The following is a 23,331-nucleotide window of genomic DNA, read 5'->3' as shown; positions in this document are numbered from 1 at the left end:
ACCAATTTTTTTTTTTACAGCGTATGTAGATTCAATATTATTGTTTTCATTTAATTGTTTTCCTGATAAGTGCTCTTACTGTGTTTTTTTTTTTTTTTGGGGGGGGGGGGGGGGGGGGGTTAGTGGAATGCAAAAGGAATTAGAAAATATACCAGAATAGGATGCAAAAATAAATAACTTTACAACCAAAAGATGGTCACATGAAACATTTCTATTTCAATTTCAAATCACTGTTTATTAATGATAGTTAAAGATTATACTGTGTTCCACAAATGTGAATGTGAATGGACCTTCTCAAAGCTGCAGTGCAGTTTTATAAAACGTATTAGAGCGAATCAAATTCACGAGCGTGCACATTGTGGCTGTTTAGATTACAAACCTTTCAGTTCATGTGTGGTAAATTTATCCAAAACAAAACCAGCTCTTCATTCTTTATCTTAGGCTAACAAGTGGTATTGATCCAACAGTAAAATATTACAATCTCAAATTAACTTGGATGGGGATATTCTCTCGGTCCAGAAAAATAGAACAGGTGTTTAAAAAAAAGTAGACTTGTCTGCACCAGGGCTCTAGGTCTGGCAACATGAAACCTGAAAAAGAGAGATACAGGAGTGTCCATATCTGAACGTCAACTGTCCCAGGGAAGGTCAATGGTCATCTTTATATGAGTTTCCTTCTGGAGCTGACTCGGTTCCACAGGTTGCGTGCCGTCCGGGCGATGGTTGAGCCACGGGGGAGGTGCAGGCTCTTTAGTGGCTCTCTGATACAGGCCAGCACCCCTGGGTCTGAGCACCCCTGATTTTGCAAGTACTCATGGGAAATGTCGTTTATCTGCCTCAGCTGTTTGCTGTAGTAGTTCCTCAGGTCACAGAGCTCCTCCACTGCAGCCTCAGAGATGGAGACCTGGGAGGGAGAGTTGACCAATGCTGGCCTCTGGTGTTCACAGTCTGTAACCACAGCTTCTGAGGGAGCTAGGACTGCAGCAAGAGCAGCAATACAGGGTTTCCTCCACTTCTTTTGAGGGGTTGTAGAATTGAGTTTTAAATGCGGTAATGGGGATTTGCTGTCATTAACTTTCTCTATAATATTGATCTCTACATCTACGTCAATGGCAGTGGGCTGGGCAGCAGCAGGGTCATTCTGGTCCTCCCGTGTCTGGCTTTCTGTCTGGTCATGGTTCTCGTCTTGTTTCCTGGCCAGATTCTGCTGCTCTTTACGCATCTTGATCAGTTTGTTGTGTCTGGGAGGGGGAGTGCTGCTGTCGTTGGGGGCAACGGGAGGAGGGGACTGGGAGGTCACCACTACCTCTTTAGCTCCACCAGCTAATTGGTCCTCCTGTGGGAGACAAAAGGAAGTGTCAGTGACCCCTGACTTAACTGAAGAACCAATCATAAATCGAAGATGGGTTGACTTGGGACTGGGCATGCTGTTATACAGAACCATGTTAGTGTAGCATAGCATGAGTTAGTGAAAGCATGCTCCATAATGAATCTACAGCCATGTGTGTAGACATTGACAGGACATACACACAGGGCTGAGTTACGACACAAACCATGAAAGCAGTAACAATGGTTGAGTGTTTACAGAAACACTGTACCAGTCAAAAGTTGAGACACCTACTCATTCAAGGGTTTTTCTTTATTTGTACTATTTTCTACATTGTAGATTAATAGTGAAGACAACCTATGAAATAACACACGTGTTAAAGTGTTAAACAAATCAACATCTATTTAATATTTTTCAAAGTAGCCACCCTTTGTCTTGATGACAGCTCTTGGCATTCTCTCAACCAGGTTCATGAGGAATGCTTTTCCAATAGTCTTGAAGGAGTTCCCACATTGGCTGAGCACTTGTTGGCTTCTTTTCCTTCACTCTACGGTCCAACTCATCCCAAACCATGTCAATTGGGTAGAGGTCGGATGATTGTGGAGGCCAGGTCATCTGATGCAGCACTCTATCACTCTCCTTCTTGGTCAAATAGCCTTCTTGGTCATTGTACTGTTGAAAAACAAATGATAGTCCTACTTAGCGCAAACCAGATGGGATGGTGTATCGCTGCAGAATGCTGTAGTAGCCATGCTGGTTAAGTCCCTTGAATTCTAAATAAATCACTGACCTTGTAACCAGCAAAGCACCCCCACACCACCTCCATGTTTCACAGGGGGAACCACACATGTGATGTTCATCAGTTCACCTACTCTGCATCTCAAAGACAAGGCGGTTGGAACAAAAAATCAAACATTTGGACTCATCGGACCAAAGGACAGATTTCCACCAGTCTAAAGTCCATTGCTCGTGTTTCTTGGCCCAAGCAAGTCTCCTCTTCTTATTGGTGTCCTTTAGTAGTGGTTCCTTTGCAGCAATTGAACCATGAAGGCCTGATTCACGCAGCCTCCTCTGAACAGTTGATGTTGAGATGTGTCTGTTACTTGAACTCTGAAACATTTATTTGGGCTGTAATCTGAGGTGCAGTTAACTCTAATGAACTTATCCTCTGCAGCAGAGGTAACTCTGGGTCTTCCTTTCCAGTAGCGGTCCTCATGAGAGCCAGTTTCATCATAGCGCTTGATTGTTTTTGCAACTGCACTTGAAGAAAGTTTCCACACTGACTGACCTTTATGTCTTACAGTAATGATGGACTGTCGTTTCCTTTTGCTTATTTGAGCTGGTCTTGCCATAATATGGACTTGGTCTTTTACAAAATAGGGCTATGTTATGTATACCAACCCTACCTCATCACAACACAACTGATCGGCTCAAACACATTAAGGAAAGAAATTCCACAAATGAACTTTTGACAAGGCACAGCTGTTAATTGAAATGCATTCCAGGTGACTACCTCATGAAGCTGGTTGAGAGAATGCCAAGCATGTGCAAAGCTGTCATCAAGACAAAGGGTGGTTACTTTGAAGAATCTCAAATATATTTTGATTTTACACTTTTTTGGTTACTACATGATTCCATGTGTTATTTCATAGTTTTGATGTCTTCACTAATATTCTACAATGTAGAAAATATTAAAAATAAAAAACCCTGGAATGAGTAGGTGTGTCCAAACTTTTTACTGATACTGTATGACATCATGCATATTTAATTACTTTAGGAATAATTACGCATTCTGTAAGGACATCATTCAGGACCAAACATTACATATGTTTTTAACCTAGTTGACATACACATGGTTGTCCAGACAGTGCCATGCCATAGATGCAGTGGGTTGAATAGAGAATCAGGGAACTGTACTTTTTCTTTGGTATCTTCAGAAGGGCACTAGAGGTCTTTCTTGACTTTCTTGCTGACAGGGGAGTTTGTAGCATTGTCACCAGATCTCTTTCCTTCTTTGGTCTTTACCTGGGACACTTTTACCTGTAGGTCATCAACAACAGCTTTAACCTGCCTGTCTCTCTCTCTCACACACACACACACACACACCTAAACTAAGCTAGGTGTGGGTGATAACATAAGCAGAGAAGCACCTTCCCATATCAAGGTGTTAGGATTGATTGTTATCAACCATTACCAGCACCTTGGTCACATTTCGCAAATGTCAACATGGATTAGATAAGAGCTCAGCAAACACCAAAAACCACAGCTGTTGTCCTGCACTTGGAGCCCTTATACTGGCGCCTGTCTGGTATTACGCAACACTACATTGTTTAGAAAACCTACAGCATTAGAACTACAGTGATTTACATATACAGTGATTAGGGAAATCTGTTTTGCTTACAGTAAGTGTGCTAATGACAATCAAGGGTGATGGTAAGAATGATTCTACTCAATATTTAAAATAATAATTAACATTGATAAAAAGGGAAACGCTCTGATTTAGCTGGTGATTGTATTATTCAAATCAATCAAAATGACGAAGAAAAAATATCCAGGTCTTCATCCGCTGGCCTGAAAGGAAAAGAAACTGACAACATAGTTCACTTACCTGCAGGTAAGTAGACAAGTAAACAATAGAGGTACTCGGAGCAGAAACAGAGAAGACAAAAAACAGATTGAAAGAGCAGAGAAGATGGGGCAAAGACATCGGAGATGAGGATTGAGACGGTGAGAAATAGGTTGAGTGAAGTACTACTTTAAAACGGGGAAATAATTACGTTAGGTAATTAACTGAAACATTTCAGTCAGAAGTGCAGATGGAGAAATAGACAAATAAAATGTGATACGCAGAAAAGATAAGACATCCCAGGATGATGTATTTCAGACAAAAGTGGCTTCCTAGCCTTAGTCTGCACGGACTAGAAAAATAAAAAAAGTTACCGGGTAGTCAATTATCATATCGATTCCGTGCAGATGAACCATGTTAGTCTATTGAGATGCACCCAAAGGCTTTCCTGAATGATTTCTGTACCGTTTGCTGTGTAGTACTGACCGTGTTTGCTTCCAGGCCTGTCCTCCTCCTCCTCTTCATGGTGATGGAGTGACTCTGGTTCTTCAGCAATGGGGCCTTACGACCCAGCTTCAGGTAGAAGTAGGTAGTGTATGGAGTGAAACTGAAGTCTTCACTGTGGAGAAAATTTTAAAAAGGGGGTAAACAAGGATCAACATTCTAAAAGCAAGTCGATTATGACCTGCTCACAATTCTCTCCAGCCTCCACTCTCGACAACCCTATTTGTCCTTAGTCAGTACCTGGTATAAGACAAGGATATGTTCTTTTGGGAGGTACTGCCTGAAATGAAAACACATTTTTGATGCAAAAGTCTTTCCTATGATGTGCCCCACTGAACATGCCCTAGGTCATAGGCCTACCTGAGGTAGCCCTGCAGCAGTAAGCATATTGAACTGGAAAAGGGTTTAAAGTTAAGTCAGCCAGTACCTGAGATATCCCTGCAGCAATAGGCTTGTGATGATGGCCTCCACCTCCAGGCGAGACAAGGTGGTGGTCTGGATCATCTTCCTGCGTTTGGCCGGACCCTTCCCCATCCACGACTCAGTCACCTTCAGGGGGGTCAGCTTCTCGTCCAGAGAGCCCGCCAGCTCCACAATCTGGACCACATCTTTAGCATGCTGCGTGATGTCCACCGTGATATAGTCTGGATGGACACACAGGGATACTAGGTATGATTACTCAACATAAATTATGCCAGCTCTTTCGATTAGATGGGAGAGTAACTCATATGCCCAATTCCAATTCTACCCCTATGCCCCTAGCATGCCATGTATGTTGGATTTGAAAAGTGGTATGTTCACCATATTGTACTCCTACCATTGCCACGGCGACAGACATCACACATCTTGTTGCATCCTTCATTGTCCCAAACCTCATCAAAGTGAACAGCGATCACTGAGCGCCGACACCTTAAAACAATAGAGATACAAGGTACTGTACCCTTGAGATCCTCAAACAGCTATCTACACAACTGAAATGGTCACAAGTAATCTAGTGATGTCAATGAGAGCATTGTGACTGGTCCAGCTCAGTACCTGTCTACGTTCTGACAGTAGTCGACCATGGTCAGCAGCTTCTGTTGTCCTACATTCTCCATGACAACCATGGTGCTGATCCTGAAGATGTCGTTGAAGCCAAAGTACACAATGCAGTCAGCCGGCTTATCGTCTCTGCCTGGAGGAACGGAGAGAGGATCATGTTAAAAGATAAGGGGAAAATAAGTTAGGAGTTAAGAGGAAGAGTTTAAAACTGGATTTGTAATTTTTTTTAACTGGACACTCCCATGGCTGCGGTCGAAGTAAAAGTGCAATTGGAAAATCAGAGGGGGGGGGGGGGGAGTAAAGGGATCAGGTGTTCTTAAATTATCACATTTTTGAGTGGGGGAAGAAAATACAAATAAAGTCGTCTACCTGCTCGTCCGCTCTCCTGATAGTAGTTCTCTATGGACTTGCTGATGGTGTGATGGATGACAAATCTGACGTCAGGCTTGTCGATCCCCATCCCGAACGCCACAGTAGCTACCACCACCTGGATCTTGTTGTTGGCCCATTTGCGGTGAACCCGTGACTTGTCCTCTGGATTCATGTTAGCGTGGTATGGATATGCATTGATGCCTTTCTTCTGTAGGTCTGCTGACACCGTTTCTGCATCCTTCTGGGAAAACACGTACACTATCCCTGCCAAAAGCAGAAGCATAACACCTCAAGTCTGGATAACAAGCTGCTGATGTTTCAAAAATGTGACACTAAATGTTGAACTATTCTTTGTTTTTCCCTTTCAAAGTACCTGACTGGTCCTTATATCTCTCCTTGATCAGTGCTGAAATGTTACTGATTGAATCAACACTGTTCGAGTCTTTAAGAAGTACCTGCGAGACAAAAACAGTACAGATCCTCAATACTTCAGTGCAGAGACACAGCGGGAATCTTAACAAGCATCCCCTTTAGCAAAACAAGTGTGTGTATTTTTAAAGGTCAAAAGAACAACAGGTGTTTGCCAAGCAGGTGGCGGCCAGGTGTGTAAGGTTGCCATGACGCCCACCTCGTAGTAGAGGTTGGTGCGGTTGAAGGAGGCAGTGAGTGTGACTGGCTCAGGGACACACAGGATCTTCTGACAGTCCTTTAGAACACTGCTGGTTGCTGTGGCTGTCAGCCCTAGCAATGGAACCTTTGGGAATTGCCTCTTCAGGATCCCCAGGAGCTTGTAGTCTGGTGGGAGAGGGGTAGCTATCAGCCCCACACAAACCTGAGCATACTACTTAGAATTAAGCAATCTATTGGGCATGCATTCTAACTGGCATGCATAGAGATACATTGAAGTGTTCTGTTTAATTATGAGGATATCCTTGTTTGGCTATTGTTTGGGAATTCTACATTGAGTGATTTGTTGGAGTAGCCCTTTACCTTCCACAACAAAGTAAGGAGACTAATAAAAAAGTAAGTAGCCCATATACAGTACAGTTGTACGGTCTCTCACCAGGTCTGAAGTCGTGTCCCCACTGGCTGCAGCAGTGCACCTCGTCCACAGCAATACGGCTAAGCCTTCCTGCGTTGTAGGCCTTCTCCAGCCTCGACATCAGCAGCTTGCTCTTCGCTATCTTCTCTGGAGTCACATACAGCAGCTTGAAAAGCGATTTGGTGTCCGTCATCCCCGCTAGGACCATTTTAGCATGTTCCTGAGGTACATAGCAGAAGTCTAATAAAACACAAGTCCTAAAAGGTATAATCAATACCAGCCAAGTGTCAATAATATGTCAAAAATGTTTGTGTTGGTTATTACCTTACTGCTGGATGCGTTGAGAGAGACGGCTTCAACGTCAATGGACTTTAAGTACATGAGCTGATCCTCCATCAGAGAAACTAGAGGAGTTACGACCAGAGTGAAACCTGGCAGCACACAAACACGTTAAAATAACACTGCAGTGAGTAATGGCTGCAACCATCTGCGATCAGAGCTTTAAAGTCAGACCAATTTAGTCGCATATGTGACCAAATATTTTGCTGTGCAACCAGGAGTTTTATTTTGGGAGCACAATGCGCCTAGGGGGAAAAAAATCTAAGGGAAAAAAAATCTCCCTTATAATAATAGTTGTAATAAAGGCTGTACCGTTGTTTCCAAATTCCCTAGAGAAAAAGGGAGCGCAGATTCGTTAGCATCATTGTTGCTCCATTTACTACAGCGAAAATGGCTTACTTCTAGAAGAACCAGGTCAAAGGATCTGACCCATATTACCAGGGCAACATTTTTACTTTCCTATAGCGGATCACCGGGACGTGACGTTAACCATTTGTTTACCTCATTGGCTAGCTAGCTAACACCCTGGTAACTTCACCAGTATATCCAAACATCTGGGGGAACAGAAAGGAAAAGAGATAGCTTTTTCAGGAGAGCAATGGCTGAATGACAATCTCCTGCATGTCATCACAAACCTGACGTTTTTAAAGATGGTGTATAGTTTTAAAATGTAATGCATCTCAATTGGAAAACAGTGCTTTTACACAATTTAGAAAACGAACATTCCCCAAATTACTTTGTAATTCCAATGACAGGTATTCGTGTCAACATTTTAACTTTTGTAATAAACAAATGTCTTTACAGTGTTACATATTAGTTTCTAGGGCACAACATGTGGTTCAAAAGTAAGTAACAGCCTATGAATTTATCTCAATCATAAAAAATAAAAAAAAGTATTTTCTGGTGCTCCTAACTTTAAGTTGGGAGCACTAGTGCTCCCAGGATTTTTTTATTTTATTTTTAGATCGCTGTCTGCAGTACGTGTTTGCACAGCACACCCGTCATGACTGTCCTGTGAGGATCCCAATAGGTCAGATCAGCTTGGCAATGGCTGACAATAACCAGACCCTCTCCCACCCGCAAAGGGGGGGTTTGACACCTCCACACCCCGTTGTAAATTTAAGCAGGAGAGAAGTCTCTCTCTACCCTTTAGTATCAACCAAAGGAATGACTTTGTTCACAGACACTTGGGGAATGGTCAGTGGGGAGATGTAGAAAACTAATGTCATATTGTTTTTCATTTTGCGATGTTATTAAAAACTGTATGGACCAAATACTGTAACTTGGAAAGGATACCCACCTCATCTGTCAAGTTCCCATCCAATATGTTGTGCAAATGATTTGAAAATAAATATGAACGTATTTTTGTTAAGATCGGTATGTGATTTTAGGAGTCGTCATACAACTTCTAATCATATCCTTTACACATTAAGTAGCCAAGCCTCGAGGGAGTTCAGAGAGCTTGTTAGCATGACGGAACACCCCTTTTACCAAGAGTGCATAAAGGCTTGGAAGAGGAATCAACCTTTAGACCAGGAAACGTGAGGCGGAGAGCTACATGTTTGAAATGGTTGAAACTTTCAACCACAACACGAGGTGAAGGAAATTAACTCCCCTACCAGACCAGGACACCAATCTGTAGCTGCCTGTGAAAAGTGATTTGAAACTTTGACTATCTCCCAGAGGTGGAGAGAGGAGAACTCCCCTCCCAGACAAATCACTGGTACAGCTAAGAGGAAGTTCTGAGGAAACACTCCATGGAGACTGGACAACTAAGAAGGACATTGTGACCTCTGGTGGACAATCAGACCATGTACAAGTGGCTCACAGGAAATGCCCACCAACCCTCTGCAAGAAGGCTTGGTTCCGACAGAGATAAACAACGAACCAAAGCATTTCACACGTAAATACATGATTTCTTACTCCAAACAGGTTGCAGTTCGTGAGCAAACTATATGATTAAAGTTACGAAAATCGAAAATTATGTCATGGCTTTAGAAGCATCTGACAGCATTGGAGTCAATTGGAGGTGTACCTGTGGATGTATTTCAACGCCTACCTTCAAACTCAGTGCCTCTTTGCTTGACATCATGGGAAATCAAAAGAAATCAGCCAAGACCTCAGAAGAAAAAAAATGTAGACCTCCACAAGTCTCGTTCATCTTTCCAAACGCCTGAAGGTACCACGTTCATCTGTACAAACAATAGTACGCAATTATAAACACCATGGGACCACACAGCAATCATACCGCTCAGGAAGGAGATGCGTTCTGTCTCCTAGAGATGAACTTACTTTGGTGCGAAAAGTGCAAATCAATCCCAGAACAACACAGCAAAGGACCTTGTGAAGAAGCTGGAGGAAACGGGTACAAAAGTATCTATATCCACAGTAAAACGAGTCCTATATCGACATAACCTGAAAGGCCGCTCAGCAAGGAAGAAGCCACTGCTCCAAAACCGCCATAAAAAAAGCCAGACTATGGTTTGCAACTGTACATGGGGACAAATATCATGCTTTTTGGAGAAATATCCTCTGGTCTGATGAAACAAAAGTAGAAATGTTTGGCCATAATGACCATCGTTATGTTTGGAGGAAAAAGGGGGAGGCTTGCAAGCCAAAGAACACCATGCCAACCATGAAGCACAGGGGAGGCAGCATCATGAGGAGGATTCTTTTTTGTGGATATATTAAAGCAACATCTCAAGACATCAGTCAGGAAGTTAAAGCTTGGTCGCAAATGGGTCTATCAAATGAACAATGACCCCAAGCACACTTCCAAAGTTGTGGAAAAATGGCTTAAGGACAACAAAGTCAAGGTATTGGAGTGGCCATCACAAAGCCCTGACCTCAATCCTATAGAAATTGTGGGCAGAACTGAAAAAGCGTGTACGAGCAATGAGGCCTACAAACCTGACTCAGTTACACCAGCTCTGTCAGGAGGAATGGGCTAAAATTCAGGCAATGTTACCAAATACTAATTGAGTGCATGTAAACTTCTGACACACTGGGAATGTGATGAAAGAAATAAAAGCTGAAATGGATCATTCTCTCTACTATTATTCTGACATTTCACATTCTTAAAATAAAGTGGTGATCCTAACTGAACTAAAACAGGGAATATTTACTAGGATTAAATGTCAGGGATTGTGAAAAACTGAGTTTAAATGTATTTGGCTAAGGTCTATGTAAACTTCCGATTTCAATTGTAAGTGTGTGTGTATTCTGCATTATTATTTAGTTAGCTAGTAAATAAATTATTCAACCAATTTGTGTAGTACTGTGTAGTAGTGAATAATGCTGGGGTTTTTGCAGATCCAAGGTTACAATTGTTCAGAATGAGGTAGTGATTAACAAGATGACTGTTTATCGATGTTATAGGTAAAGACCTTATGGTAACGCCGTAAACAACTTCTTCCGTGGTGCCCCAAAACCTAATGCGTTAATTGCTACATTATTAATTTAAAATAAGGTAACAATTAAAACATAGTTAGTGGATTAAATAAATAAAAGTAAAAAGTCACGATACATTCAATGAACTGTAACATTAGGCTTTTCAGTATATGCACATCACCTGGTGTATGTGTGTCTGCATCTATATATGCATGTATGAATTTTGTGTGTGTGCGCCTTTGTGCATTCTCCCCTTACCCTCAGAGCAGACTGCAGGTAGCTGATAGCAGAGGCTTTTCCCTCGTCCAGTGGGCATCACTAGGAAGAGGTCTTTACCAGACATACTAAGGTTGATGGCCTTCAGCTGGAGAGGACGAAACTTAGAGAGCTGGAACGCATCCTTCAGATTCTGCTGCAGCTCTGTAGACCACGAGAAATCTAGGTTTGGAAAGAAAACATTCAAGCATGTCAAAATACAGTACAGCAATATATTCAGCCTTCAAGATTGTAGCCTACCTAATAAAATAGCACTTCGGACACAACCTACATATTTATTTTTGCTTTAATTGAACTGTGTGCTCAATTCAGCGCCTTGAAAGATTGCCCATCTTATTGGATGTGAACATATCAGACCCGAGTTAAAATACATCTTTGATTATTTGTTATTGAAATATATATTTTCTATGTAGTTGTGTATTTTCAAAGAAATGTGGCCGGAATCAACTACTTCTATTGGAAGTATTTTAATTTCCAAAATAGCCTTATATTTGAAAATATTTTCCTGATTTAAATTAATGGGAGTGTATTTGAGTCAAATGTATGAGTATTGTCAAATACATACCAATATTCAACTACTTGTCTTATCAAAAAATAAATATCTTAATACCTACTTAGAAATGTATGTGAAAGTAGTAGATTTTTAAAATAGTATTTGAACCCAGGTCTGGAACATACTACGCACACAGCAGTGTGGTTGTGCTTCTTAATTCATTTAACTAAACACACACACACACACACACACACACATATATACAGTTGATGTCGGAATTTGAAAAATTTTGGCTACGGTGTATGTAAACGCAGTTTCACAATTCCTGACAATTAATCCTAGTAAAAATGTCTTGTCTTAGGTCAGTTAGGATCACCACTTTATTTTAAGAATGTGAAATGTCAGAACAATAGTAGAGTGAATGATTTATTTCAGCTTTTATTTATTTCATCACATTCCCAGTGTGTCAGAAGTTTACATGCACTCAATTAGTATTTGGTAGCATTGCCTTTAAAATTGTTTAACTTGGGTCAAACGTTTCAGGTAGCCTTCCACAAGGTTCCCACAATAAGTTGGGTGATATTTTTACCCATTCCTCCTGACAAAGCTGGTGTAACTAAGTCAGGTTTGTTGGCCTCCTTGCTCGCACACACTTTCAGTTCTGCCCACAAATGTTCTATCGGTTTGAGGTCAGGGCTTTCTGATGGCCACTCCAATACCTTGACTTTGTTGTCCTTAAGCCATTTTGCCACAACTTTGGAAGTGTGCTTGGGGTTATTGTCCATTTGGAAGACACATTTTTGACCAAGCTTTAACTGATGTCTTGAGATGTGGCTTTAATATATCCACATACATTTTTCCTTAATCATGATGCCATCTATTTTGTAAAGTGCACCAGTCCCTCCTGCAGTACCCCCACAACATGATGCTGCCACCCCCATGCTTCACGGTTGGGATGGTGTTCTTTGGCTTGCAAGCCTCCCCCTTTTTCCTCCAAACATAACAATGGCCATTATGGCCTAACAGTTCTGTTTTTGTTTCATCAGACCAGAGACCCTAGTCTGGCTTTTTTAAATGGTGGTTTTAGAGCAGTGGCTTCTTCCTTGCTGAGCGGCCTTTCAAGTTATGTCGATATAGGACTCGTTTTACTGTGGATATAGATACTTTTGTACCCGTTTCCTCCAGCTTCTTCACAAGGTCCTTTGCTGTGTTGTTCTGGGATTGATTTCCACTTTTCGCACGAAAGTAAGTTAATCTCCAGGAGACAGAACGCATCTCCTTCCTGAGCAGTATGACGGCTGCGTGGTCCCATGGTGTTTATACTTGCGTACTATTGTTTGTACAGATGAACGTGGTATCTTCAGGCGTTTGGAAATTGCTCCCAAGGACGAACTAGACCAGGGGTGTCAAAGTCAAATGGACGGAGGGCCAAATAAAAAAATCAGCTACAAGACGAGGGCCGGACTGTTCGAATGTTCATTGAAAAAATTTTAAATGACGCATATAGTCTAGTGAACCTAATTGAACCTACTGAAAACCTAACAAATATATTACAATATGATCAGATAAATAAAGCAATATTTTCTTATGGCTCTGTCAGTAATCTTTAATTTTCAACAGACACAAAAGACAAATTTCCTTTATATAAATATCCCCATAACATGAACATTAAATGAAAGAAACCGGTATTCAAGGCACCATCAGTAGACTATATTTTCTATTTTAGCAAAAGTGGGCTAAATTTACTTCAAAGAAAAAACAATAATAGCAATTTTCTATCATCCACTCAACTGAAATATTTTTAAAATATAATTGGATTGAAATACAAAAAAATAAAGTGCAAAAATCTATTAATCAAAAACAACACTTTGTTTAAGGAGAAGTAACATGCAGTGAAAACAAATATTACATTTTAACTTTTAAACTTGAACTGAGTAAAAACTCTAAATATGTGATTGCACAGTAATGTTCACTTGTTTGAGGTTGAGGGTGATACTTGGTGGTGTCCCATCTTTTCCACAAGTTCATCAATGTTCGGGGTAAGGCTCTGAGCTGAAGAAATCCTCAGAATTGAGTGGAGGTGTTCAGCAGTAAGTCGACTTCTGTGTGATGTTTTGTTCAGGTTCATCAAAGAAAACAGTTGTTCACACAGGTATGTGCTGCCAAACATAGACAACGTTTGAGCAGCCTGGATGCGCAGCTGGGGCATTGTGCCGGGGAGGAAACGGGCGAACTCCGCAGCACCCACTGCCGCATATTTTGCCCTCAGTGCATCATTGCATTGGAGGTCAATCAACTCCATTTGGAGGTTTGGTGGTGAGCTTTCCACGTCAACAGCAAATGGGTTACCGAGCAGTTCCAACCTGCTTTTTTGTGCTTCAAAGTCAGCAAATCGGCGTCGAAAGTCAGCGGCAAGCATACCTATTTTATCAGCCAACTGTGTGCTCGGGAACGCACTGGTAGAGAGCTTCTCTTTCATGGTCTGGCAGCTGGGAAAGTGGCTCAAATTTTCTTTCCGCATCTGCGTCTCCCACAGAGTCAGTTTGGTTTTAAATGCCTTCACTGTACTGTACATATCAGAGATGACACGATCCCGACCCTGCAGCTGCAAGTTTATTGCATTCAGATGACTCGTAATGTCACACAGAAAAGCCATTTCACACAGAAACATTTCGTCTCGGAGTTGTGTTGTGTCTTTCCCTTTGCTGTCCAAGAACAGACAAATCTCCTCACGAAGCTCGAAACATCTTTGAAGCACCTTTCCCTGGCTTAGCCATCGCACCTCTGTGTGATAAGGCAAATCACCATGCTCCGTTTCTAACTCCGTCAGAAATGCCTTGAACTGGCGGTGATTCAAACCTTTGGCTCTGATAAAGTTAACTGTGCGCGTGATGATGCTCATTACATGCTCCATTTTCAAGGCTTTACCGCACAACGCTTCCTGGTGTATGATACAATGATAAGCTGTCAGCTCACCTGTCGCGTTTTCCTCTTGCATCTTTTCCCGTATCTTCGCCACCAGTCCGCTCCTGTGTCCACACATCGCAGGTGCTCCGTCCGTTGTCAAACCCACGAGTTTTTCCCAAGGCAGCTCCATCTCATTTACACATCTTGACACCTCTTCATACAAATCATGCCCCGTAGTTGTGCCATGCATAGGACGTAAAGCCAAAAACTCCTCTGTCACGCTTAGGTTGGAGTCCACTCCGCGGATGAAAATTGACAACTGGGCAATGTCAGAAATGTCGGTGCTCTCATCCACAGCCAAGGAATATGCAATAAAATCTTTTCCCTTTTTCACAAGCTGCTCTTTTAGATTGATGGACAACTGGTCTACTCTCTCGGCAATGGTGTTTCTGCTCAGACTCACATTTAAAAAGAGTTGCCTTTTTTCTGGGCAAACTTCGTCACAAACTTTAATCATGCAGTTTTTGATGAAATCCCCCTCCGTAAATGGCCGGGCTGATTTAGCGATCTCTTCTGCCAAAATAAAACTGGCCTTGACAGTTGCGTCCGCGTGTGTGTCCGCGTGTTTCGTTTCATAATGTCGTCTCAGATTATACTCTTTCAGTACCGCCACACTTTCTCCACACAGAAGACACACAGGTTTTCCAGCTACCTTCGTGAACATATACTCCGACTCCCACCTTGTTTGAAACCCCCGGTTCTCAGTATCCACCTTCCGTTTTGCCATTTTTGATGGGTATCTGAAAGTTAATTTTACTGTGATGCTGACGACTGCTGTGCCAATAAATATTGAAATGAAGCAGCCTACTGCTCGGTGCGTCACCTTTGCATTGTGGGAAATGTAGTATTGGTGCGTGTAAAAGATCTGCGGGCTGCCGGCTTGCTGCGGGCCGGTTCTAATAATAAATCAAGATCATCCCAGGGGCCGTAAAAAACCTTCTTGCGGGCCGGATGTGGCCCGCGGGCCTTGACTCTGACATATGTGAACTAGACTGTGGAGGTCTACAATTATTTTTTCTTGGCTGATTTCCCCATGATGTCAATGATGTCCCCCCATGATGTCAAGCAAAGAGGCACTGAGTTTGAAGGTAGGCCTTGAAATACATCCACAGGTACACCTCCAATTGACTCAAATTATGTCAATTAGCCTATCAGATGCTTCTAAAGCCATGACATAATTTTCTGGAATTTTCCAAGCTGTTAAAAGGCACAGTCAACTTTGTGTATGTATATTTCTGACCCACTGGAATTGTGATAGTGAATTATACATGAAATAATCTGTCTGTTAAACAAATGTTGGAAAAAACACTTGTGTCATGCACAAAGTAGATGTCCTAACCGACTTGCCAAAACTATAGTTTGTTAACAAGAAATTTGTGGAGTGGTTGAAAAACGAGTTAATGACTCCAACCTAAGTGTATGTGAACTTCCGACTTCAACTGTACATAAGACAAAAACATATTTCCTCCAGTAATAAAATATATGTAACCCAATTTAGGTGAAGTCTCCTCCTTCTCTCTAAACATTACATCGTCTTTATTGCTAGGCATGAAGTTAAGTGATACGGGCAATAAACTGTTCCTTCTCCCATAATGTGACCTGACCTGACCTCAACCCCCTTCCTCACAAATCCACAGCTCTCTACCCTTATCAGTGCCTGCCAACACGTGATCATCTTCCCTGCACTCTGTACATTCTAAGCTTAATAATTGCATCCACCATATACATTCCTCCTACAGATAACCATTAACTTCTGGTGTAAAACCCTAGACTATGCACCCCTCATGTCTCTAGTATAACTGAGGATTAACAATATTTAAAATTCAGTGAACACCCCTTCAAATTAGTGGATTCGGCTGTCAGCCACACCTGTTGCTGACAGGTGTATAAAATCGAGCACACAGCCATGCAATCTCCATAACAAAACATTGGCAGTAGAATGGCCTTACTGAAGAGCTCAGTGACTTTCAATGTGGCATTATCATAGGATGGCAGTTTTCCAACAAATCAGTTGGTCAAATTTCTGCCCTGTCAACTGTAAGTGCTGTTATTGTGAAGTGGAAACGTCTAGGAGCAACAACGGCTCAGCCACGTAGAGGTAGGCCACAAGTTCACAGAACGGAACCCCCCCCTCATTAATGCTCGTGGCTAAATGGAAGCAAGTCCCCGCAGCAATGTTCAAACATCTGGTGGAAAGCCTTCCCAGAAGAGTGGAGGCTGGTATGTCAGCAAAAGGGGAACCAACTCCATATCAATACCCATGATTTTGGAATGAGATGTTCGACGAGCAGGTGTCCACATACTTTTGGTCATACGCACAGTACTACATAGAGCCATGGCTGATGCTGATGCAAGCAGTTGAATCAGATAAAATACACCTTATGGAATAGCAGGGACTGTAAAGAGACAGGCAGACACACAATAAAACACATGGATGTTGTATTGTAAATATAGGAGTGGCGTAGAGGCCTGAGGGAACACACTAAATGTATTGACTAAAGTGTTATGAAATGTAATGTAATATTTTAAATTGTATATAACTGCCTTAATGTTTCTGGACCCCAGATAGAGTAGCTGGTGCATAATTTGGTGGAATTAGAATTGCCACATGTATATTTTCGTTAGTCATTATGCATTTTATTTATCACACGTGCACAGCATACAGAGCCTAGTTTGAGGAGCAGAATAGCCTACCACCTGTCAGAAAGAGTTGCACCTCAAAAAGACTGTAGGCTACTGGAGTGAAACCTGCTTTTGTAAGCCCAGTCATTACGCAACAGATAATTCTAAATGCAATCGCGTGTTAATTTTGGTGGCCACCATTAAAATGGAGCTATTTTTATTTCTCAATCAACTCGTAAAGCGCGCCTCCCATTCGGATGCATACTGTAGGCTATAGCATGCCAACCATTGACTATCAGCGTGTCACCCACCACTTTGCAATGTGAGCGTGAGGCAGATAATTGTTTGAAACCTTAACGTTTTACTTTCCTTCGCATTAGGTGCGTACTTTAGAACGATGTTTTCCTCTATTTGCATTTGGGCAAATGTTTGAAAATGTGGTTTTATTAGCTGCTTCGTTACAGGAGTTGCATGTTAAATTGCCTTTTGACTGTAAGACAATAGGCTTGTTATTGTTGCATGTTTCCATTAGGCTTTTAATGAAAAATGTCCGGTCCTTGTACGCATGCATAGTATCAGAGAGGAAGAGGCGACGAAAGCAAGAGGTTTCACTCTCGACAGAATCTGTCCATAATTGATATGGGATTATTTTGGGCCTAAACTTGTCCCTGCCTTCCCGCCTTGGGACGACTCCCATTGTTAGGGCGGGAAAAACAAGTATCTCGTCATTATATACAGATCTCATTATATACAGAACATTTGCATCCCTAACAGACTGACCAGGTGAATCCAGGTAAACGCTATCATCCCTTAAATCCACTTCAAACAGTGTAGATGAAGGGGAGGTGACAGATTAAAGAAGAATTGTTAAACCTAGAGCCAATTGAGGCATGGATTCTGCATGTGTGCCATTCAGGAGGGTGAATGTTAGTAGATGCCAGGCACACCAGTTTGAGTGTGTCAAGAACTGCAACGCTGCTGGGTTTTTCACACTCAACAGTTTCCCGTGTGTATCAAGAATGGTCCACCAACCAAAGGACATTCCGAAAACTTGACAACATTCGCCAGCATCCCTGTTGAATGCTTTAGACACATTAAAGAGTCCATGCCCTGACAATTTGAGGCTGTTCTGAGCGCAAAAGTGCAACTCAATATTAGGAAGGTGTTCTTAATGTTTTGTACACTCAGTGTATATTGTACGCATGTGCCACATCCTATACATTGTAACCTCTACTGTACCATCATTCTCATAGCGCAGCAGCTCCTGCTTGGTCATTGCAGGTCCAGATCCAGAGTCTGAGGAGGATACAGAGGGCTGGGCGGAGTCACATGCCTCCTCCAGCTTGCGGAGCAGCCGTTTCCTCCTGGAGGTCAGGCTAGCCTGCTTCTCCAGCAGCTCAGCTATCTGCAGCTCCACCACCTCCAGCTCTGCCTCCACAGAGTCCAGCTCTGTCTGCACATCTTAGGAGGAGAATATGAACAAAAATATAAAAACAATTATTTAACAAAGATTTTGTATATTTCTTACCGTGAATCAGAAATGGAAAACAGCAAGCGCACTTCTCTTTCAAATGCTGTGCTAAATCCTTGTAGATAAACACCATAAATATTTGTTGGCCAGGGCCTAATATCAATCCATTTCAAAGTTTGCCACAATCTGCCCTGGTTAGCTTTCCTCTGGAACCAATGTCATGCGATCCTACAAAAGGAGACTGTCAAGGCTGACACCTCCAAGTCACTAACGACCTGTTTCACAGGTAGGGCGCTAATGGTGTCAGACACATCAGTCTCTTACAGTCACCACTACACCGTCTGGGGGAGGATAGAGTAGCACCTGTCCCTGTGGACTCTCAAAAACAATAACATATCCAATACTTTGGATGATGAGATCCAAGCTCAGCTCTGTCTGTTTCTCTATGGGGTTTGTACCATACTTTTGAGGAAGGGGAATAGAAATGTGAGATCACAGTCACTTACCATTGGCACTGTCCATTTCCAAGGTAAATGTACAATCCAATCAACCACCTTGCAGACTTATCACTCTGTTGAATAAGGGGGGGAAATGTCAGTGTTATGCAATGTAGCTAGCAAGATAGTGTCTTCAGAAAGAATTCCCACCCCTTAAATTGTTGTGTTACAGGCAGCCTGAATTTAAAAATGATTAAAATGAGATTGTGTGTCACTGGCCTACACACAATACCAGATAATGTCAAAGTGGAATTACATTTTTAGAAATGTTTACAAATTAAAAGCTGAAATGTCTTGTCAATAAGTATTCAAACTCTTTACAATGGCAAGCCTAAATAAGTTCAGAAGTAAAAATGTGTTTATCAAGTCACATAATAAGTTGCATGGACTCACTGTGTGCAATAATAGTGTTTAACATGATCTTTTGAATGACTAGATCATCTCTGTACCTCACACAAACAATTATCGGTAAGGTCCCTGCAGTCGAGGAGTGAATTTCAAAAACAGATTCAACCCCAAAGACCAGGGACGTTTTCCAATGCCTCTCAAAGAAGGGCACCTATTAGTAGATGGTCTCATCTCCTTCGTTCCTCTGTGCACCTTCCCATTTACACCACAGATCTGTATATAATGATGAGATACACTTCTCCACCCTAACAATGGGAGTCATTGTCCCAAAAGTGGAGAGGCAGTAGACAAGATTAGGTCCAAAATAAGCCCATAGAAACACAATGGCTGTATTTTTTGACAGATTTTAGCGAAAGTCAAACCTCTCGCTTCGTCTCTTCTCTTCCTCTACACAAAGATGAGAGGTCACATCTTCCTCTCCGACAAGCAGTCTCACTATTTGCATTTGAGGTTTGGTCCAGCAGAATAAGACATATGGAAACCAAAACACATTGAGACATTATTTTACTGTAATAGAGGAGAAGTTAAAACGTTTATCATTAGAAAAGTTTTCAACTGCTCAAATTGCGCGCAGAGCAGACTACTAAAACGAGAGTATCAATGAACATTGATTCTGGAAAATTATTGCTCAGTTTGTCATACGCGGCATTGGGGTACCACGTACTGCTAGCATCATTTTAGCCAAAGGTTGTTATTATACTAGCTGTCTAGTCTGATTTATAAATGTGCAATAAGCATAAAACACAGTGGACAAAAGTGGACATACAAACATGCTTTTCAAACAGTTGGAGACAGAGAGAAGGTTGTGTTCATAACAATACAACTGTTCAACTCTGTTAGCTAGCAAATAGATCCAAGTTGGCTAAATTTTTAATACAAAGATTTTGATAAATTCATTCAATTATTAGTGGTTTTTATGGTTGAGGAAAGGCTTATATTTAGCCTAGGTATAATGTCACAAGCCCTGAATTCATGGCCATTATTGCTGACTGTTTGAAATGCTGTGTATTTGACCTTTAATAGTACAACAACCCTTAGAGAAAACTTTTTATTTTTTATTTTTTTTAAACGAGAATCGCCCATAAGTTAGAATGAAAAAAATGGAGATATGATTTTTAGGCCATATCGCCCAGTCCTACATGAGGCCAATGGTGACTTTAAAACAGTTACAGAGTTTAATGGTTTTGATATGAGAAAACTGAGGTTGGATCAACATCACTGTAGTTAATCCACAACACTGACCTAAATGTCAGAGTGAAAAGAAGGAAGCTTGTACAGAATAAAATATATTCCAAAACATGCATCCTGTTTGCAATAAGGCACTAAAGTAAAATTGCATAGAATGTGGCAAAGAAATTAACTTTATGTCCTGAATACAAAGTGTTATGTTTGGGGCAAATCCAACACACCACATCTTGAGTAGAACTCCATATTTTCAAGCATGGTGTTGGCTGAATGTTATGGGTATGCATGTCATCGGCAAGGACTAGGGAGTTTTTAAAGATAAAAGAAACAGAATAGAGCTAAGCACAGGCAGAATCCTAAAGGAAAGCCTGGTTCAGTCTGCTTTCCAACTGACATTGGGAGACAAATTCACCTTTCATCGGGACAATAACTTAAAACACAAGGCCAAATATACACTGAAGTTGCTTACTAAGACAACATTGAATGTTCCTGAGTGGCCTAGTTACCATTTTGACAAAATGGCTTGCAAATCTATGGCAAGGCTGCAAAAAGGCTGTCTACCAATGATCAACAATCAACTTGACAGGGCTTGAAGAAATGTAAAAAATAATAAATGTGCAAATATTGTACAATACAGGTGTACAAGCTGGAGACTTACCGAGAAAGACCGCTGTAATTGCTGCCAAAGGTGATTACAAATGTTAGATTTTTTTTGTGTAGTGTTGGTTCCACTTTTCTGGGCTCCGTTATTTACAAATAAGGAACACTCAAAATGTGCACTTATAAATCATAACAATTTTAATTAAAATACCGCTGTAGACAGAAGTCAAAGATCAAACATCAGACATACAACTGATGTCTCTCCTGAGTTCTGCCCCAAACAAAATAAATATTATATACCCGAGATCACACCTTATGGTATGATCTCCTATGTCAAACCCTGCATGTGCAGGTAAAATAACAAGTTATTCTTAACACAAGGTGTCTAAGATCCTGTCTCTGCAGTATGCAAATCTGCCCTTGTTTCAAAGAAAAACAGACGCTGTCTCTGCCTGGCTATCACCCTCAGTCCCTTTTCTCACCAACGCGGGGATGCGAGTTTTGGCAGAGAGCTAGACACAGACAAAGGCCTCAATATTCAGCTATACAGTAAGCATAAGTACAATGGCACGTAAGCAAATGAATAACAACATAATGAATGTTTGGGGTCTTTAGAAGACCCTACAGTAGATATTACAGTATTTTGTGTAGATATTTGACAGAAAATGACAATTAAAATCCATTTTAATCTCACCTTGTAACACAACAAAATGTGGAAAAAGTCCAGGGGTGTTAATCCTTTCTGAAGGGACAGAGAACGCATAGACAGACCCTCGTTGATTATCCCTTACATATGCAATGTTAAGGGATACAGATTGTAAGCAATGCTTTACATGTTATTTACAGTGCCTTCAGAAAGTATAACGAGTCCCGGGTTGAATATCCCTTTTATAACATGGCTATAATTTAACACATTTGCCTCTAGAAATGTGTTCAACATTCACTGAAGCAGCTAGCAAACTTACTAGATAGCTACAGTAGTTGCTATGGTTACCAAACAAACAGACCTGCTAGTTTAGCTAACCAAGCCATCAGTCCTAGCTTTCCATTATGAAAATCGAATTCAACAATGCCAATAATAATGTTTTCAATTCGACTATTGCTTTCAAAAGCAGCTCAAACATAGAACATGTAATAATGAACTATTGCCATTGAATTCTAGCGTGCAAATATACTGTGCTTCATTTAAGCAATTAGGCCCGAAAAGGTGTGGTATATGGCTAATATACCACGGCTAAAGGCTGTTCTTAAGCATGACTAAGGTATGTTCTTACCACGTCACGACGCAACGTGGAGTAGCCCTGGTATATTGGCCATATATCACAAACCCCCCAGGAGCCGTATTGCTACTATAAACTAGTTACCAATGTAATTAGAGTAGTAAAACTAAATGTTTTGTCATACCCGTGGTATATGGTCTGATATACCATGCATAGAATATACGTATAATCTATCCATACATGAACAAGCTGTTTCCTTGAGCTTTGACAAGCAGGCCGGAATGTAAACATGAATTGTGTAGAGTAAACGGACATGTGTGTGAACCGGGAAAGCCCCCACCCGTCCTCTTCCTCCATGTGGCTTTACTCTTTGTCTTATAATTGTCTTCGTCACATTAGATAGCTAGCTAGCCAATGATAGTTAGATAGCTAATAGATTACCAATAATCAACCACCCTAGCAGTACGATAACAAGCCTCCATCGGGAATCAGCCACCTGCTCCAAACAGCTAACGTTAATGTTAGCCAACCTAGCCGACCAGCTAGCAAATTATACTTCAACTTTTTGACAGCTACATATGTAACGAAATTATGGAAAGTAGAATTGATATGACAAAGCAACGCAAAGCAACACTCACCGTTGACCATTCACTCTCCCCACTTCTTGAGTTTGCACTGTTCATTTGCTTGCTTTTTTCGTGATGGTTGCTTGACAGCTCCCGCCGGTGAAAAAAATAATGTTGTGGAGACCAATCAAATTGCGGTTGCTTTCACTATCTCCACGTATGGGGTACATTCAACAAACCAACTGCAATCCATGCTGAATCAATGTTTTATTTTATTTAACCTTTATTTTACAATACAATAGAACCTAGAAAACATTTTCCATCCGGAAAATGGACAAGTGTATGTAGGCAGGGCAGATATCTTCCAACAACTACCTAGTTATATTCAGCAGAGAAGTGCTCTCCTTAATCTTTTCACCAACGTTTTGATAGAACCTTTAAGAATG

The 23,331-nt window shown here is 41.3% G+C and overlaps 1 protein-coding gene across 5 annotated transcripts; it reads right to left on the bottom strand.

The window, feature by feature from the left end:
- Positions 1-214: 214 nt before the first annotated feature.
- On the bottom strand, positions 215-23,284 carry LOC110500271 (ATP-dependent DNA helicase Q1). Of its 5 annotated transcripts, none has more exons than XM_036957682.1 (15): positions 22,958-23,284; positions 21,794-21,841; positions 18,916-18,980; positions 18,178-18,399; positions 10,839-11,018; positions 7,176-7,282; positions 6,873-7,071; positions 6,438-6,604; positions 6,183-6,264; positions 5,807-6,073; positions 5,432-5,570; positions 5,214-5,305; positions 4,824-5,040; positions 4,379-4,511; positions 215-1,335 (listed from the first exon to the last, which is right to left on the bottom strand). In XM_036957682.1, exons 3-15 carry the CDS (start codon positions 18,929-18,931, stop codon positions 661-663), a joined length of 2,496 nt encoding a protein of 831 aa, XP_036813577.1. In that variant the 5' UTR covers positions 18,932-18,980; positions 21,794-21,841; positions 22,958-23,284; the 3' UTR covers positions 215-660. The 5 variants fall into 5 exon arrangements, with proteins under 5 accessions (XP_036813577.1, XP_036813576.1, XP_036813578.1 ...); XM_021577549.2 differs by lacking the exon at positions 21,794-21,841 and adding an exon at positions 3,244-3,366 and having other exon boundaries at positions 875-1,335; positions 22,958-23,283; XM_036957681.1 differs by lacking the exon at positions 21,794-21,841.
- Positions 23,285-23,331: the final 47 nt, after the last annotated feature.

The sequence above is a fragment of the Oncorhynchus mykiss genome, chromosome 21 (genome assembly GCF_013265735.2).
Source record: "Oncorhynchus mykiss isolate Arlee chromosome 21, USDA_OmykA_1.1, whole genome shotgun sequence".
In the NCBI taxonomy this organism is placed as follows: Eukaryota; Metazoa; Chordata; class Actinopteri; order Salmoniformes; family Salmonidae; genus Oncorhynchus; species Oncorhynchus mykiss.
The sequence above is the reverse complement of the archived record's forward strand: the minus strand, read 5'-3'. Positions and strand labels throughout refer to the sequence as shown.